The sequence below is a fragment of the Pogoniulus pusillus genome, chromosome 20 (assembly GCF_015220805.1).
Source record: "Pogoniulus pusillus isolate bPogPus1 chromosome 20, bPogPus1.pri, whole genome shotgun sequence".
Classification (NCBI taxonomy): Eukaryota; Metazoa; Chordata; class Aves; order Piciformes; family Lybiidae; genus Pogoniulus; species Pogoniulus pusillus.
The window spans coordinates 2,368,404-2,387,511 of record NC_087283.1 but is presented as its reverse complement, the minus strand read 5'-3'; the positions used below and the strand labels follow the sequence as shown (position 1 = coordinate 2,387,511).

The 19,108-nt window shown below is 48.9% G+C and overlaps 1 protein-coding gene across 6 annotated transcripts in view; it reads right to left on the bottom strand.

The window, feature by feature from the left end:
- The window catches only part of CDH11 (cadherin 11), a 720,336-nt gene that overhangs the window by 25,479 nt on the left and 675,749 nt on the right, over nucleotides 1–19,108 (bottom strand). For all 6 annotated transcript variants that reach the window (XM_064159936.1, XM_064159935.1, XM_064159933.1 and 3 more), the window contains 3 exons: nucleotides 6,788–7,177; nucleotides 2,756–3,050; nucleotides 720–839 (listed from right to left, as the gene is read on the bottom strand). In XM_064159936.1, the coding sequence (XP_064016006.1) occupies nucleotides 720–839; nucleotides 2,756–3,050; nucleotides 6,788–7,015 (643 nt within the window). In that variant the 5' untranslated portion in view covers nucleotides 7,016–7,177. The remainder of the gene's footprint in view (nucleotides 1–719; nucleotides 840–2,755; nucleotides 3,051–6,787; nucleotides 7,178–19,108) is intronic.

Here is a 19,108-nt window from a genome sequence, read left to right as displayed (position 1 = left end):
ACGGCCCCTGCCATCTCTACCACACCAAGCCACACCACAAGAGAAATTATGCCACCTTCTAGTGTAGTGTACCCAGCAGAGAAGGGGCAAGCCTGCAAAAGAGCTGAGCTAGAATCACAGCAGCATGCAGACTGGCAAAGCCCCTCAGCATCACCAAGTCCGACCTAGAACCCTACTCTACGAGACTCACCTTAAACCATAGCCCTAAGCACCACTTCCAAACCACCCTTAAGCACATGCAGGGTGGGTGACTCCACCACCTCCCTGGGCAGCACAAATGCATTAAGAAGAGTGTGGCCAGTAAGTCCAGGGAGGTTCTCCTCCCCCTCTACTCTGCCCAGGTGAGACCACAGCTCTTCCATCCCACACTGCCTCAGCTTGCTCACTAAAATGTCATGGGAGATGCTGTCAAAGGCCTTGCTAAGGTCAAGGTAGACTACAGCAACTGGTTTCCCTGAATCTACCCATTCAGTGAGGGCATCACAAAATGCTGTCAGGTTAGTTAAGCATGACTTCCCCTTGGAAAATCCATGCTGGCTACTCCTCATAACCTTCTTCAACCTCTACCATTCAATGACTGTAAGACAGAAGGAAGGATGCTTTGCTGAAAGGCATAGTTAGAATACACCCAACTGTACTGCCTCAGTCAATACATTCATTTCCTCATCTTAATGTATTCCAGTGATGAGGTCCCCCTCAAATAAACTGCTCAATAATACCTGTTTGAGCTTCCACCGAGAAGTAGGGCTGACCTTCAAGGATGCTGTAAACCAATTTGGCACTGTTCCCATAGGTAGGATCATCAGCATCTGAAGCTGTTACCTGAATAACTGAGGTGCCTAAAAATGGAAAGCAAACACAGAAGGAACACAGAGTCAAAGACCTCTGTAAGGAGCATGCAGAGCAGCTTTCAGTCACGCAGCATAACTGCTCCTCAATTTCTTTATTCCCACGTTTAGTAAATGGAAAAAAAGGGGGGGGGGGAAATTTACTTGGCAATTTCTATCCACCAAAACAGCCTCACACAAAAAAGGTTTGCCACCAGCTGTGATGTGGATTAATGTTCTGAGCAGCAAAGATATAAATGGCAGCAGCTCTCTGCACCATTCAGGGTTGTGCCCTCAGTAGCTGAAGTGGTGTATTGCTTCTGCCATTAGCCAGCCACACAACAGCTTTCTCCTTGCATTTTCCTCAGCCAGTCTCAGAGCACTGATTCCTGCAGAGGTGCCTGACACAGACACGGGCTCAAACAGAGGGTGAAAACACAACAGATAGCGTGGCTGTAACTCTGCAGCTTTACTGCACAGCCCTGCCACAGGAATGATCTTGATGTTTACCCTGGAGGAGCCACACTCTCTAAGCTCCAGGGGACCTTCACGTTGCTTCCCAGGAGGAAATGGTCCTGCTCTAAGGACTGCTTCAAGCATGGCAGTCAGTAGCGACGTGTGGCTGCTTGAGCCAGATTTCTAGCTCAGACATGGAAAAACACTCAGAACAGAGAAGCTTACAAGTGGGAGCTCTGAGAGGAGAGGTGAACATTCTAGGGAGAGGCCACAGAATGGCAACAAGGGATAAGTTAATATGATTTCACTGGAGCATCAAGATCTGGAAGCACAGCTTGGACCTTCCCCTTGCTGCCTCTGCTGCTACCTTCCGCCACCGCTGTTTTGGCTGCTGCTGCTTTTGCTGCTTCGCTGCCACTTGCCCCCTCCCCATCTTCCTTAAGGTTATTCTATTTCTGTAGGAGCTTATTCCCTTTATCCTGTTATACTTAGACTACAAGAAATACAATCTCACTTTCCCTGACTTTCCAAGGACCTGTGTTGTAGTGAGTTTACTCCAGTGACTTTCCAAGGACCTGTGTTGTAGTGAGTTTACTCCAGTGACTTTCCAAGGACCTGTGTTGTAGTGAGTTTACTCTAATGACTTTCCAAGGACCTGTGTTGTAGTGAGTTTACTCCAGTGACTTTCCAAGGACCTGTGTTGTAGTGAGTTTACTCTAATGACTTTCCAAGGACCTGTGTTGTAGTGAGTTTACTCCAGTGACTTTCCAAGGACCTGTGTTGTAGTGAGTTTACTCCAGTGACTTTCCAAGGACCTGTGTTGTAGTGAGTTTACTCTAATGACTTTCCAAGGACCTGTGTTGTAGTGAGTTTACTCCAGTGACTTTCCAAGGACCTGTGTTGTAGTGAGTTTACTCTAATGACTTTCCAAGGACCTGTGTTGTAGTGAGTTTACTCTAATGACTTTCCAAGGACCTGTGTTGTAGTGAGTTTACTCCAGTGACTTTCCAAGGACCTGTGTTGTAGTGAGTTTACTCCAGTGACTTTCCAAGGACCTGTGTTGTAGTGAGTTTACTCTAATGACTTTCCAAGGACCTGTGTTGTAGTGAGTTTACTCCAGTGACTTTCCAAGGACCTGTGTTGTAGTGAGTTTACTCCAGTGACTTTCCAAGGACCTGTGTTGTAGTGAGTTTACTCTAATGACTTTCCAAGGACCTGTGTTGTAGTGAGTTTAGTGACTTTCCCTGACTTTCCAAGGAGCTGTGTTGTAGTGAGTTTACTCCAGGGGGGAAGGGATCCACCCTGACCCAGGACACTGTGCAGGGCTGGCTTTGGCCAGCAGATGAGGGAAGCTGACAGAGACATGAAGTAAATTTTCCTTTCCAAATGTCTAGGTTATGAGAATAAATAGAACTAAGACAACCTGACAACATCTTCACAGGGCCAGGAACTGAACGTTTATGAGTACTTACCTACATTTGATCTCTCTGGCACATTGGCATGGTAGTTTTCATGGAGAAACTCAGGTGGGTTGTCATTTATATCTTGAACTTTCACAATGAATTCAGAAGGTGGTTCCAAGGGTCTGTTAGTGTTCCTGTCTACAGCTTGTGCCGTCAGAGTGTACTGAGCTCTCTCCTCCCGGTCCAGCGTCTTTGTTGCATGGATGTTCCCTGATTTGTCATCAATAACAAAAATGATTCCTGCTCCTTCACCTGAGAGAATGTATTTAATGTTTCCATCTCCAGAATCAATATCTGAATGAAGCTACAAAACAACAAGCAGACATAGCTTATCAGTGCTGGGCCCAGCGCTGTTCAACATCTTTACTGATCATCTGGACCAGGGGATTGAGTCCAGCATCAGTAAGTTTGCAGATGACACCAAGCTAGGCGCAGGAGTTGATCTATTGGAAGGTAGAAGAGCCCTGCAGAGGGACCTGGACAGGCTGGATGGGTGGGCAGAGGCCAATGGGATGAGATTGAACAAGGCCAAGTGTGGAGTTCTACACAACAACCCCAAGCAGTGTTACAGGCTGGGGACAGAGTGGCTGAGAGCAGCCAGACAGAGAGAGAGCTGGAGGTACTGGTAGAGAGTAGCTGAAGATGAGGCAGCAGTGTGCCCAGGTGGGCAAAAGAGCCAATGGCATCCTGGGCTGGCTCAGGACCAGCGTGGGCAGCAGGACAAGGGAGGCTCTTCTGTCCCTGTGCTCAGCACTGCTCAGGCCACACCTTGAGTGCTGTGTCCAGTTCTGGGCTCCTCCATTCAAGAGAGATGTTGAGGTGCTGGAAGGTGTCCAGAGAAGGGCAGCAAGGCTGGGGAGGGGCCTGGAGCACAGCCCTGTGAGGAGAGGCTGAGGGAGCTGGGGGTGTGCAGCCTGCAGAAGAGGAGGCTCAGGGCAGAGCTCATTGCTGTCTGCAGCTCCCTGAAGGGAGGCTGTAGCCAGGTGGGGTTGGGCTCTGCTGCCAGGCAAGCAGCAACAGAACAAGGGGACAGAGTCTCAAGTTGTGCCAGGGGAGGTCTAGGCTGGATGTTAGGAGGAAGTTGTTGTCAGAGAGAGTGATTGGCATTGGAATGGGCTGCCCAGGGAGGTGGTGGAGTCGCTGTGCCTGGAGGTGTTTAGGTAAAGCCTGGCTGGGGCACTCAGTGCCATGGTCTGGTTGACTGGCTAGGGCTGGGTGCTAGGTTGGACTGGGTGATCTTGGAGGTCTCTTCCAACCTCGTTGATTCTATGCTTCTAAGAAGGTGTACATCTCATATATGCCCTTCTGACACAAAAACATTCATTAAGCTACTGCCACTTCGTTGTTTTCAAAACCCCTCTCTCACATCAGGCAGTAGCCCACACTGGGGGCCATGCTGTGCACACATCTGCTCTGCACTCACAGAAGCTGCCTGCAAAGGCTTGCTTGGCATCACATCTGGTGTGCTACTGAGACCCAAGCTTTGAGATGTAAGGAAGAGAGGAGGTGAGAAGCTGGGCACTTCGTTCAAATGCAGTGGAAGCAAAGGGGTAGCCTCTTCTCCTTGGTGCCAAACGACAGGACCAGGGGAAATGGTTTCAAGCTGCACCAGAAGAGGTTCAGGCTGGATGCTAGAAGATACTTCTTCACTGTGAGAGTTCTCAAACATTGGAATGGGCTGCCCTGGGCAGTGCTGGAGTCACCATAGAATCAGAGTTATAGAATGGTTTAGGTTGGGACACCTCCTACTAGAATTGGTTGCTCAAGGACTCCTCCAACCTGCCCTTGAACACCTCCAGGGAGGTTGTGGAGCAGAGAATTACCCAATGTGATCAAAGATGTAATCACATGTGATCAAAGATCACATTGGGTGATTCTCTGATCCACAATCTCCCTGGGCAATCTGCTCCAGCATCTCACCACCCTCACTAGAAACAACTTCTTCCTAACATCCAGTTTCCATCTCCCCTCTGACAGTTTGAACCCATTCCTCCTTGACCTGTCATTACAAGACCTTGTCAATAGTCCTTCCCCAGCCCTCCTGTAGCCCCCTTCAGATACTGAAAGGTCACTTCAAGGTCTCCTCAAAGCCTTCTCTTCTCCAGGCTGCACAGCCCCAACTCTCTCAGCCTGTCCTCAGAGCAGAGCTGCTGCAGCCCTCGGAGCATCTTCATGGCCTCCTCTGGACTGGCTCCAACAGTTCCATGCCCTGCTTGTGTTGGGGGCTCCAGAACTGTACACAGTAGTCCAGGTGAGGTCTCAGGGGGGTAGAGTTAAGGGGCAGAACCCCCTCCCATGTTCTGCTGGCCAGACTACCCCTGGAGGTGTTTAAGCAGCCTGTGGACCTGGCGCTGCGGGACATGGTTTAGGATTGACACTAAGGTCAGAGGTTGGACTGGATGGCCTTTGAGATCTCTTCCAGCTGGATGTTTCTTGTGAATTCTGTGATTGTTTACAATGATTTTATAGCCTTGCTATCAATCATATTCTACCAGGTCATGTGTAAAAAGCTGGGACATGACACGCAGTGAATGAGCCAATCAGTGACTGCCAATTAGTTTTTAATGCCAATCTCTTTAAACTAAAAGAAGGGATAAATGCTCACTAAACATTCAGGCTGTCAAGGCCTGGCCCAAGCTATCCAGGGCAGTGGTGAAGTCCCCATCCCTGGAGGGATTTCAAAGCTGTGGAGATGTGATGCTGAGGGCCATGGTTTAGTGATGCTCTGGCAGTGCTGGGTTAAAGGCTGGAGGCCATGATCCGAAGGGTCTCCTCCAGCCAAAATGATTCCATGATTTCTATGATTTACATTTTAAATTACTACTTTTATGGACCCAAGACACTCTTGAGACATGTTGCTGCTCAAGTGGTTGCTTTGATTCTTGCTGTTGTGTTAAACAACAGCTTGCACATCTGCAGTCAAAGACTGCTGAGGTCATTGGGAAGATTATAATCACAGCATCAGTCAAATCAATCAGATCAGAAGCAGACAGACTTGCACTGTCTACATTTCAGTACATGGTGGCACACAGAATCCTAGAGTCAGTCAGGGTTGGAAGGGACCACAAGGATCAGCCAGTTCCAACCCTCCTGCCATGGGCAGGGACACCTCACACTAGAGCAGGCTGCTCACAGCCTCATCCAGCCTGGCTTTAAACACCTCCCGGGATGAGGCTTCCACCACCTCCCTGGGCAACCCCTTCCAGGCTCCCACCACCCTCATGCTGAAGAACTTCTTCCTAACCTCCAGTCTGAATCTACCCATTTCTAGTTTGGTTGCACTCCCCCCAGTCCTATCACTACCTGAAAGCCTAAGAAGTCACTCCCCAGCTTTCTTGTAGGCTCCCTTAAGATTCTGAAAGGTCACAGTAAGGTAATCTCAGAGCCCTCTCCTCTCCTGACTGAACAGCCTAACTCCCTCAGTCTCTCCTCTTTCACTTAGGTACTATTTTGCTTAGCACCCTAACTGAGCTACAACCCAATGGTTAATTCTAAGTGAACAGGTAGCTGCTGAATCATAGAATCAACCAGTTTGGAAGAGACTTCCAAGCCAATGATTAATTCTAGGTGAACAAGTAGATGCTGGATCATAGAATCAACCAGGTTGGAAGAGACTTCCAAGCCAATGACAAATTCTAGGTGAACAAGTAGCTGCTGAATCACAGAATCAACCAGGTTGGAAGAGACTTCCAAGCCAATGAGTAATTCTAGGTGAACAAGTAGCTGCTGAATCATAGAATCAACCAGGTTGGAAGAGACTTCCAAGCCAATGAGTAATTCTAGGTGACCAAGTAGCTGCTGAATCACAGAATCAACCAGGTTGGAAGAGACTTCCAAGCTCATTCAGTCCAACCTATCACCCAGCCACATCCAATTAACTAGACCATGGCACTCAATGCCTCATCCAGTCTTTTCCTGAACACCTGAAGAGGAAGCTAACAGGAGAGAAAAGGAACGGCAAGGGGGAAAACACCAACCCAGCTTAGGCGATGCTCCAAACTGATACCAGGGGCTGCTAAGCAAGAAGAAAACCTTTCTTACCCTTCCTACGAGCACCGGATCCGGCCCCGTGTACTCTTCTATCACGAAGAACTGGTTCCACACCCAGCCTCTCTTGGAGCGATGCAGCACTTGTCCTTCTTTTCCTCTCTCGCGGTGCCCGTGGAGCGCCGGCCTCGTGCGGTTGGGTTTCTCTGCAGCCAGCGCGTGGCTGTAGCAGAGCACGCCCAGGCAGAGGAGAGCAGCCTGCAAACAAGTGTCCTCCTTCATGGTTGGTCACTGTGCAGGCACAGGAGTATCCTCGGATCCACCCCTTCCACCTGGGAGCTCGCAACGTCTGGGGCTGCTGAAAAGCTTCAGATCAAGCGCGCTGCACGCGGGATGCCACCGCCACACATCGCTTTAGTGCTCTGCAGCTTCCCAGCTCAGTTCCTGAGAGAAAGGGAAAAGGAGAAGGCTGTCAGTTCTGTCATCCTTCCTCCGTCTTTTATCTGCCCTGCTGAGGCCCTGTCTTGACTACTGCCTTCAGTTTTGGGCTCCCCAGTTGAAGAGGGACAGGGATCTGTTGGAGAAGATCCAGCAGAGGGCTACGAGGATGATGAGGGGACTGCAACAGATGATGAGGAGAGGCTGAGGGACCTGGGGCTGCTTAGTCTGGAGAAGAGAAGACTGAGAGGGGAGTTAATAAATGCCTATAATTATCTGAGGGCTGGAGGTCAGGAGAGGGGGGACAGGCTCTGCTCACTGCTGCCTGGGATAGGACAAGCAGCAATGGATGGAAGCTGCAGCACAGGAGGTTCCAGCTCAACACAAGGGGCAACTTCTTTACTGCAGGGGTCCCAGAGCCCTGGCACAGGCTGCCCAGAGAGGCTGTGGAGTCTCCTTCTCTGGAGAAGGCCTGTCTGGATGCATTCCTGTGCCACCTGAGCCAGATTGTATGGTCCTGCTCTGGCAGGGGGGTTGGACTCAATGATGTCTTTGGGTCCCTTCCAACCCCTGGCACCCTGTGAGCCTGTTGAGGTGCAACACATTTTTTCCTGAGCAAAAGAAAACTTAGAAATAGCTTGGAAAGATTCAAACCCCTAAGAAGATCCACGAATACATCTGAAGTGCTGACTAATGAGCACGGTTGGTGTCTTGCTGCATCTGCCACCTCATGAAATCTCCCAGCTTGCACTTATGTGGAAGCTGAAAGATAGAGACTCACATTCTGTCATGATCCTTCCAAATGGATTTAGGCCAAGATGCAAGGTAACTGTCAAAACACCTAATTTATATCAAAGTCCTCTTGGGGAGCTTAGATAGAAGCCTTAGATGTAAGCTGTTAAGCCATATGTTTAGATACAGGCTAGAGACCAAGACACTTGTTTATCAGGAAGGGACTATTTCTACCCATGCCTGGAAAAAGAGGCCTGTTTATGGCCTTTTTCAAGCTGAAAGTAACCAGCTCTATTTTTCAAGGCAGCAGCAGTGGCTGACAGAACTGCCAGGAGCTCTGGGAGCTCTGTCCCCAAGCAGCACTTGGGGACATGGTTCAATGGCCATGCTGGTGTTGGACTCCAAAGACCTTAGAGACCTTCTCCAATCAAAACAATTCTACAAGTCTATGAGTTTGGATTCAGACCTTTGAAGTAGCTTTTGTACCTGTGAGGGTCAAGGCATCAAAGCAGAGAAGCAGCACTGATTATCAGCTCTGCTGTCTTTGTGCTGGTGATGACAAATGCCAGAACCAGAACAGCACATTCAGACACTTCTGATATAACAACTGATTATTTACCACAGAATCACACAATTCCTTAGAGTGGAAAAGACCTTCAAGATCATCGAGTCCAATCATTAGCTTCACACTGGCAAGTCCTTGACTAAACCAAATCCCTCAGCACAACATCTAATCACTATGAATCAGAGAATCAAGCAGGCTGGAAGAGACCTCCAAGCTCACCCAGCCCACCCCAGCACCCAGCCCTGGCCAATCAACCAGACCATGGCACTAAGTGCCCCAGCCAGGCTTGGCTTCAACACCTCCAGGCACAGCCACTCCACCACCTCCCTGGGCAGCCCATTCCAATGCCACTCACTCTCTCTGCCAACAACTTCCTCCTAACATCCAGCCTAGACCTGCCCTGGCACAGCTTGAGACTGTGAATCGCCATGGTTGGAAAGGACCACCAGGATCAGCCAGTCCAACCTTCATCCCAGCATCCTTCAGCACCAGACCATAGCCCCAAGCACCACATCCACTCTCCTTTTAAACACCTCCAGGGATAGTGACTCTACCACCTCCCTGGGCAGCCTGTTCCAGTGCCTGACCACCTGCTCAGGAAAGAACTTCCTCCCAACAGCCAACCTCACCCTCCCCTGACGCAACTTGAGGCCATTTCCTCTTGTCCTATCATTAGTAATTTGGGAGAAGAGACCAGCTCCAGCCTCACTACAACCTCCTTTTAGGTAGTCGTAGAGGGCAATAAGGTCCCCTCTCAGCCTCCTCTTCTCCAGGCTAAACAACCCCAGCTCCCTCAGCCTCTCCACACAGGTCCTGCTTTCCCTTTGATCTACACCCCCTGAATTGCACTGATTTCTTACAGTCTATAGGTCAGAATTAACATCTGAAGCTCAAACTGCACCACAGAGCGAAACCTGCACTAAGGTCTAAAGCTGCAGCAGCAAACAGCCTGGCACAAAAGCTACTTTGACTTATCCCTGGTGGGGGGGGTTACAATACATTCTCCTTCAATCTTTACAGCCAATATTCACCAGGTCCCTCCATTGTTTGTTTCAGCTTTCAGTGTAATTCACTTTACTCTTCTCTAAGACACAAATAAATGTGGGGTTCACCCAGGCAGGCCTATAAATACATGTTAGCACCTTTAAAACAGAGTGAGGCTTTCTGACAAACAAAGAGACCTTAAATGTTGTTATTTGTAGCAGGGAAAATGTGAATACAGGCAAAAGCTGCAGCCTACACCACGTTCTGCACCTCCAGCAACAGGGAAATGCCTCGCTAGTCCCAGAGGCACAGAGCTGCTGGAGTGAGTCGAGAGGAAGGACAGGCTGAGGGAGCTGAGGGTGTTCAGCCTGAAGACAATATTCCAAGGGCACCTTACAGCTGCCTTCCACTCCCTGAAAGGATCCTACAGGAAGGCTGCAGAGGGACATTGCATCAGGGTGTCTAGAGACAGGACAAGGGGGAATGGGTTGAAGCTGAGGGAGAGCAGGGTTGGACTGGAGCTGAGGAAGAAGCTCTTCAGTGTGAGGGTGGTGAGACTCTGGAATAGGCTTTCTGGAGAGAATCATAAAATCGTAGAATGGTTTGGGTTGGAAGGGACCTCAAAGCTCAGCCAGTTCCAACTCCCTACCATGGGCAGGGACACCTCCCACTAGAATAGATCACTCAAGGACTCATCCAACCTGGCCTTGAGCACCTCCAGGGAGGGAGCATCCACAACTTCCTTGGGCAACCTGTGCCAGTGTCTCACCACCCTCACTGCAAAGAACCCTTTCCTAACATCTAGTCTGAATCTCCCCTCTGCCAGTTCAAACTCATTACCCCTCAGCCTGTCATTACATGACCTTGTCAGTAGCCCTTGCCCAGCCTTCCTCTAGTCCCCTTCCAATGCTGGAAGGCCACTCCAAGGTCTCCTCCAAGCCTTCTCTTCTCCAGGCTGCAGAGCTCCAACTCTCTCAGCCTGTCCTCATAGCAGAACTAATGCACCTTTGTGGCCCTTCTTCAAACAGTCATGGAATAAACCAGGTTGGAAGAGAGCTCCAAGCTCATCCAATCCAACCCAGCACCCAGCCCTGGCCAAGCAACCAGACCATGGCACTAAGTGCCCCAGCCAGGCTTGGCTTCAACACCTCCAGCCACAGCAACTCCACCACCTCCCTGGGCAGCCCATTCCAATGCCAATCACTCTCTCTGACAACAACTTCCTAACAACATCCAGCCTGAACTTCCCCCAGCACAGCTTGAGACTGTGTCCCCTTCTTCTGTTGCTGCTTGCCTGACAGAAGAGCCCAACCCCACCTGGCTGCAGCCTCCCTTTAGGTAGCTGTAAGCCAGCAGTGAGCTCTGCCCTGAGCCTCCTCTTCTCCAGGCTAAACAACCTCAGATTCTACGACTTTCCGAAACGCTTTGTGGTCATGTCCTCCATTTGCACAGCTGCATAAAAATACCCTCCCAACACTGGCAGACAAAGGCTTGCAAATGATCCAGAACTAAGGCCTGAACCATTTGGCTTTATTTCCTCTTGCCCTGTCACCTGTTGCACGTTAAGGACAGCAGCAGTCGCGGAAGCAGAGTCGAAGGCGCTTTTAAATCTCCTTCGTTATATTTATAACCCCAAACATTCCTGCTGACTTCCTCTGAGCCATTACAGGCCCATGTGCCAAATCAGAGCAGACTAAACAATCCTTCTGATTTGTCTAGGCCATGCCTTCTGGATGACAGATTAAAATAGCAATTGTTCTCAGGAACACGCCTGGCAGAGAGCAGGCAAGAGCAGAGCGCAGCAGTATAAGAATGGATGATTCTGGCCTCAAATGGTTTGCAAAAGTATCAAGTAAATATAGCAAGCCCCAATGCAAATGATATTTCAGCTGCAATTACAATTAGCTGGAAAGATGAATGATTTATTGCACAATCATTTTATCATCAGGCAAGGAAATGAATCAGTTTTTAATGGCAGAATAAATATTGGATCGTATTAGTTCTGGAGCTAAGAGTGGCTGAGTTTTGGGCACAAGGATGGAGGGACAAGCACAGATGGCTGAGGGACCCCCCTGTGCATGGAGCCAGGGAGGGACCTGGGGTGGTCAGGCAATGCATCCAGATTTGCAGAGGCCTCTTCCACAGAATGGTTTAGGTTGGGAGGGACCTCAAAGCTCAGCCAGTTCCAACCCCCTGCCATAGGCAGGGACACCTCTCACTAGAACAGGTCACTCAGGGCCTCATCCACTCTGGCCTCCCTCAAGGGAGGCTGTGGAGCACAGAATCACCAGTCCAACCTAGCACCCAGCCCTAGCCAATCAACCAGACCATAGAAACATAGAGTTAGTCAGGTTGGAAGAGACCTCCAAGATCATCCAGCCCAACCTAGCACCCAGCCCTAGCCAATCATCTAGATCATGGCACTAAATGCCTCATCCAGTCTTACCATGGCACTAAGTGCCTCATCCAGGCTTGGCTTCAACACCTCCAGGCACAGCAACTCCACCACCTCCCTGGGCAGCCCATTCCAATGCCAATCACTCTCTCTGACAACAACTTCCTAACAACATCCAGCCTAGACCTCCCCTGGCACAGCTTGAGACTGTGTCCCCTTGTTCTGTTGCTGGGTGCCTGGCAGAAGAGCCCAACCCCACCTGGCTACAGCCTCCCTGCAGGCAGCTGCAGACAGCAATGAGCTCTGCCCTGAGCCTCTTCTGCTGCAGGCTGCACATCCCCAGCTCCCTCAGCCTCTCCTCACAGGGCTGTGCTCCAGGCCCCTCCCCAGCCTTGCTGCCCTTCTCTGGACACCTTCCAGCACCTCAACATCTCTCTCGAACTGAGGAGCCCAGAACTGGACACCGATGAAACCACCAAACGATGCCTCTCTGAAACTAGAAGTCATTTGGTAGGAAAGAGGAAGAAAAAACAACCTCCTGACTAATGTAATGTGATATATCCTTCAGTATCCACCTCTGAAATGATCAAGGAAGGAAAGCACTTCCACCAGGCTTTGATTTAATTTGTACTCATTCAAGGAGAGTGAAATTGCCATTTAGTGCTCCTCATACAAAGCAGCAGAAAGTAGGGAGACAACTTAGCACGTCATGAAGTGAATGACATAGAAACAAGCCTGAGAGAATGATATTAAAAGGCTTGGGAAATGAAAAATGGCTGTAAACAGAGTTTTACATTTACTTGTTGCCCTGGGGAGATCCACTTAAGATAAATGTGACAGAGGCTGTCAGGTTGGGAGCATAAACTCTGGAGGGAAAGAAGGAGGCAAAAGAAAGGTAGTCTTATTAAAGAACGTGGTGACTGATGGAGTCATTGGAAGTAATGACTAAGCTCTTGGTGGAGTTTACTTTAAGTAGTAGTTGTGTTGTTGTGCATCTCAAACTGGAATTCTCCTAATTTCATGTGTACTTAAAGGCCAATACAGCTGCAGCCTGTGCCTAGGCTACTGCCAATGCAGTTTGCTGTTCTCTAAGTGGCTGTAAGTGACACCCCGAGGAGGGAAGAAATGACAGCTAAAGTCAACTTAATTCCAACTACTAATTCTATACTTACATGCTAAGCCAACCCTGAATAAGAATTCTGCTTATGAATGGCTAAACAACACTCCTGCTGAGACTGACAGTCATTTGGGCTTAGCCTAAAAGTGAGACAGAAAATCAGCACTGAAGGACTGATAAGCAAAAACCTAACAAAACCTAACTGTGGTGGAGGGTGCATAGGCTCAAAATAGGCTGATACATGCTTTGTCTTGCCTGGACAGGCTCTTCACAGAGAGAGTGATTGGCATTGGAATGGGCTGCCCAGGGAGGTGGTGGAGTTGCTGTGCCTGGAGGTGTTGAAGCAAAGCCTGGCTGGGGCACTTAGGCTAGGGCTGGGTGCTAGGTTGGGCTGCTGATCTTGGAGGCCTCTTCCAACCTGGTTGATTCTATGATTTCCAGAGGAGCTTCAGCAGTGCTGCTGAAACGCAGAAGCTATTACAGCATCTTGTGTGGTCTTTAGATAACAAATGTGCTCCTCTGCAAAAGCTTTTTCCATCTGGAAGGTAATGCTATTAGGCTGTTTGATCCCCTGGTCCCTTTTACAGATGCACAGAATGGCAGGAGTCAGAAGGGACCTCAGGAGATCACTGAGTCCCAATGTGATGCCAAAGCAGGGTCACCTAGACAAGTCACACGTGAACATGTAGGTTCACACAGGTTTGGAATGCCTGCAGAGATGGAGACTCCACCACCCTTCTGGGCAGCCTCTTCCAGTGCTCCAGCACCCTTAAATGAAAGAATTTCCTCTTCATGGGACTTCCTGTGTTCAAGTTTGTGTTCATTAGCCCTTGTCCCACCACTGAGCATCACTGAAAACAGACTGGTCCCATCCTCCTGACACCCATCCTTTAAGTATTGACCAGCACTGATGAAACACACCCACCTCCAACCTCTAGACTGAAAGCCCCAGGTCTCTGTCTTTCCTCATAAGAAAGGTGTTCCAGTCCCCTAATTTGCTCTCCCTCAAGAAGGAAAGCTCATGATAAAAGACTGCCTCTTTGGAAGCACATGCAAAGGACCCTGGCAGCACTTCAAGTCTAACAACCACTGCAGCTCTCATTTAGAGAGGTTCCCATAATTAAGTTGTCTGTAACATTTACCTTTATAGAACTTGGCAGGTCACTGAATTACTACAAGTCCCTTTCTCAAATACATTTGCTAGAGCAAGAAAGGTGAGAGCAAAATTCCTAATCAAAGAGCCTTCTTTTCTCAGCTTTCTCAGAGCTGGAGAGGAAAGAGTTCAGATCCTTCAGCCATACACACGTCAGGCTGGGGGGTGTGTGTGTGAGATACTTTGCTGAACAGTTCCAATGTAGTGCAAATTCCTCCCATAAAGAGCATAAAAGCAACTTTGAGACTTGTGGAATAAAAAATGGAATCAGTAATTAGTTTCTTTCACAGGCAGAGGCTTGCTGTGAACAGGCCTATTTTGGCTTGATAGCACCAGACAGCTAAGGACCCAAACATGTTCCTCAGACAGCTTTGATGCCTCTAAGGAAGGAAACCATCACTGCTTAAGTGACTAATGGGAGGCTACAGCAGAAAGGATCAACACTGCAAATTTAAATCAGCCTTTCAATACAATAAATCACAAAGTTCTAACTCAAGCAGTATTTTCACATGCATCTTCTGGGACTATAGAATCATAGAGTTGTTTGGGTTGGAAATGCCCTCTAAGATCATTAAGTCCAACCAGCAACCCAAACCCACCGTGGCCACCAAACCATGCCCCCAGGTGCCATGGCTACACATTTCTTGAATGCCTCCAGAGATGATGACTCCACCACCTCTCTGGTTTCATAGAATCAACCAGGTTGGAAGAGACCTCCAAGATCATCCAGTCCAACCTATCACCCAGCCCTATCCAGTCCCTGGGCAGCCTGTTCCAATCCCTGCCCACTCCTGCAGGCAAGAGTTTTTTCCCTAATATCCAAGCTACACCTCCCCTGATAGATGTCCTGTTGCAAGGAGAATATTGCCATTTAAAACTCAAACACACAAGCAAGCACAAACACCACCTTCATTAACTACAGCCTTCTCTTTGGCTTCCTGTGCAGCCTGACCTGCTCTGAGCACAAAGCTGAAGAGTCATCTCTGCCCTGCTGAGGCTGCATCTGGAATACTGCATCCAGTTCTCTGCCCCTCAGTTCAAGAAGGACCTCAGAGAACTGCCTGAAAAAATCCAGCACACAGACACAAAGCTGCTGCAGGCAGTAGAACATCTCCTGTGAGGCCAGGCTGAGGGAGCTGGGGCTGGGAGAAAAGGAGCCTGAGGGCTGCCCTCATTCATGTGGATAAAGATGTGCAGGGCATTGTCAGGAGGATGCAGCCAGGCTCTGCTCAGGGATGGCCAAGGGCAGCAAGATGGGCACAGGGGAGGTGCCACAGGAACACAGGGGAAAACTTCTTCCCTGTGAGGGTGCTGGAGCCCTGCAGTAGGCTGCCCAGAGAGGCTGTGGATACATTCCTATGTGACCTGCTCTAGGTGAGGCAGCTCTGGCAGGGGAATTGGACTGGACGACCTCTCAACGTTCCTCCCAGCCCCTAACACTCTGTGATTTCCAGAGAGCTGTAAGGACTAAGACAGCAGTTCCCAATACTAAGACAGAAACCCAAAAAAGCCAAGAGGTGCTAAGGTGATGCAATTAGATGCTAAGCATATAAACAGGACAGCAAAGCCAGGCTTTCTCAGCTTGCAACTGAGATTTGTTTTTGCAGGCAGATGAGTTGCCAAATGATTCAGTGCATTTTGCACAGACATAATTCATTTTCAGTTAAATCTGCTCATGAGGTGTTTCTAAGTGAGTAGATGAACCACTAATACATCCCAGAGACTATGGATGTGCACTACTGCTGACCTGTAATTACTGATGATTGCAATAAAACAATTTCCTCTTCTTCTGACAGAAACCAGGAAAAACAACAGTTTTAAGGCAGTGCCTTGCTGCAAGTGAGTGTTTTTTTTTGCTACCTTGATATCAAGCAAAAGAGGCAAAAATAAAATACCTGAGGTTTAGGTTGGGTATTGGGGAAATTTTATTCCATAGAATCATAGAATCAGCCAGGTTGGAAGAGAGCTCCAAGCTCATCCAGTCCAACCTAGCACCCAGCCCTGGCCAATCAACCAGACCATGGCACTAAGTGCCCCAGCCAGGCTTTTCCTGGACACCTCTGAAGGCGGTGACTCCACCTCCCTGGGCAGCCCATTCCAATGCCAATCACTCTCTCTGCCAACAACTTCCTCCTAACCCTCCTGCTCTGGCAGGGGGGTTGGACTCGATGAGCTACTTGGGTGTCTTCCAACCCCTAACATCCTGTGGTCCTGTGAACATCCAGCCTATACCTCCCCTGGCACAGCCTGAGACTGTGTCCTCTCATTTTGTTGTTGGTTGTAGTGACAGGATAAGAGGCAATGGCTTTGAGCTGGGGGCTGGGAGACTAAGACCGGGAATTAGGAAGAAATTCTTCCCAGTTAGGATGAGCAGACACTGGCACAGGTTGCCCAGGGAGGTTGTGGATGCCCTCTGCCTGCAGCATTCAAGGCCAGGCTGGACAGGGCTTTGAGCAACCTGGGCTAGGGGGAGGTGCCAAAAGAGTGGGACTGAGACTTTTTCACTTTAAAGGTTATTCTCAACAAGTTCCCAGATTGGTATCACTATTTCAATCCGACCTCTGAAGTCACCCATAAAGGTAATTAAACCAAAATTTGCTCTTGCTCTGATGATGATTTTTCTGCCCATTAGGGCAAAGGGAGATGAGAAAGTCTGGCACCAAGCATGATGTTTCCAAATACACTGGTACCTGTTACAGTCGCTGGAAGCAGGATGAAATGCTTAGTAACTCTGAACCTTTTCAGTGTTTGTGAAGGAAATGCCAACTTGAGAGTTGAACTAAACAAACTGAAATGCTTGCTGACAGTCCTGGGAGCACAAAGAGAAAGGAAGTGGAAGTTGTGTCAATAGAAAGCTTTTAAAGACCATATATGTTAAAGCCCAAGAGAGCTGCTGGGAACTAGAAGCCCAAATTACCATGTTAGAAGCAAGTAGCTGGTGGAGGAGATGAAAGTGACTGAAAGCCCAAGAGTAATAAGCAATGGCAGTGTATTAAACAGCACCTTCTGAAGATATCAAGGTCTGCAAAAGCATGAGGCTTTGCAGCCCAGGTTGCTCGGGTCCCATTAGGAAGGTCCAGAGTATGGCAATTCAGCAGATCAAACACCTCTCATCTCTGGGAATTTCACCACCTCTGATAGAGGGAAATGAAGCTTTCAACAGGCCAAGTAATTGCCAAATGTATAGCTTGATGCCTCCTCTGTACTTCCCCTCTTGCTTACAAGTCAGGTTAAAATTGCTGCTGATCTCTCCTTGCTGCTCAGCAGCAGTAAGACAAGGGTCAGCAGCTACAAATGGGCACCTAGAAGGTTTCACCTCAACATAAGGAGACACTTCTCTACAGTGAGGATGGCAGAGCACTGCAAGAGGCTGCCCAGGGAGGTTGTGGAGTCTCCTTCACTGCAGACCTTCCAAACCCCTACCCTAGGGGATCCTGCCTTGGCAGGCAGGTTGGACTCGATGATCTCTGGAGGTCTCTTCTGACCTCTAAAGTTCTCTGTTTCTCTGAGTTCTCTGTCACAGTGTGCTGAGTGCACCTTAACTTCTGTTCATGGTGTGGGGCTGTTGTTTTCATTCTGGATTAAGGGTTTAAGTTTGATAAAGGTTGCCTTATTCTTTGTTGACATCTGTCGTATCTGCCACATACTTGGCTAAGCAACTTGTGGCATACACAGATTTCACCAGCAGAAGAGGCTGACATTCCTCTGCCTTGCTCTCTGCTCTCAGGCTTCACCAGAACCGGTGAAGGGAGGATGCAGCAAGAAGGGATTAGATTCACACAGTTATCACAGCAACGTGCACAAAGCCCCTCAGCATCACCAAGTCCAACCTACAACTCTACTCTACAAGATTCACCTTAAACCATAGCCCTAAGCACCACATCCAAACCAGCTTTAAACACATCCAAGGTGGGTGACTCCACCTGGGCAGCTGACTGGGCAGCCATTCCAGTGCCTGACCACTCTCTCCATGAAAGACTCTTTCCTTATGTCCAATCTAAACCTCCCCAGCCTCAGCCTGAGGCCGTTCCCCCTCATTCTGTCTCCAGTTACCTGTGAGAAGAGCCCAGCAGCAGCCTCTCCACAATGTCCCTTCAGGTAGCTGTAGGCAGCGACAAGGTCCCCCTTGATGACATGCCAAGACTAGAGGAAAGAGTCACTGCTGGATACTAGGAAACATTTCTTCCCTGAAAGGGTTCTCAAACATTGGAACAGGCTGCTCAGGGTAGTGCTGGTGTCCCCCTCCCTGGAGGTGTTCAAGCAGCCTGTGGACCTGGCACTTAGGGACATGGTTTAGTGCTGGGCCAAAGGTTGGGCTGGATGAGCTTGATGGTCTCTTCTAACCAGATATGTTCTGTGATTCTCTGAAGCACAGAGAACTCCCTGGTTTCATCCACATCACACGAACCTGGAGTGCCTCATTTAAAAGCCCATACAAAATTTCCCTGGCTGTGTTTTCTTCTGTGTGGAATGCTGAAGACTTCCATCTGTCTTGTTCCTCTAACTCCCTTTGGTAAATAATAGAAGGTTGCATCAGCCTTACCCATATGGATTAGTTATTTGAATTTCCCTGGAGTGCTTTTACAATGTCACATCCCAGGATGGCGACAGAATGCTCTTCTACAATGCTAAGCCTCTATTTTCTTGCCACACTGAAGACCTAAAGACAGTGTTGTCAGCTTAAGAACTCAGCAGAGTGAGCCAAAAGGCAAAGGAATGATCTGGTACCATTTGTACGTCACCTACACTGAAAAATAGCTTCCTGCAAATCCAGTAGTCAGAGAGGATAAAGTACCAGACGGGGACCAGCTGGAGAAACTGGATCTGGGGATTCATCCAAGAACTGGGAACATCTTTCTGAGCAGACAGACACATCTCTGGTACAAATGCAAAGGCTGTCAGGTTAAACACTACCTTCACACACACACAAAAGAATGTGACTTTTCAAAAAAAACTTCTTTCCTGCCAAACTTGGTGGACCCCTTTTGGCT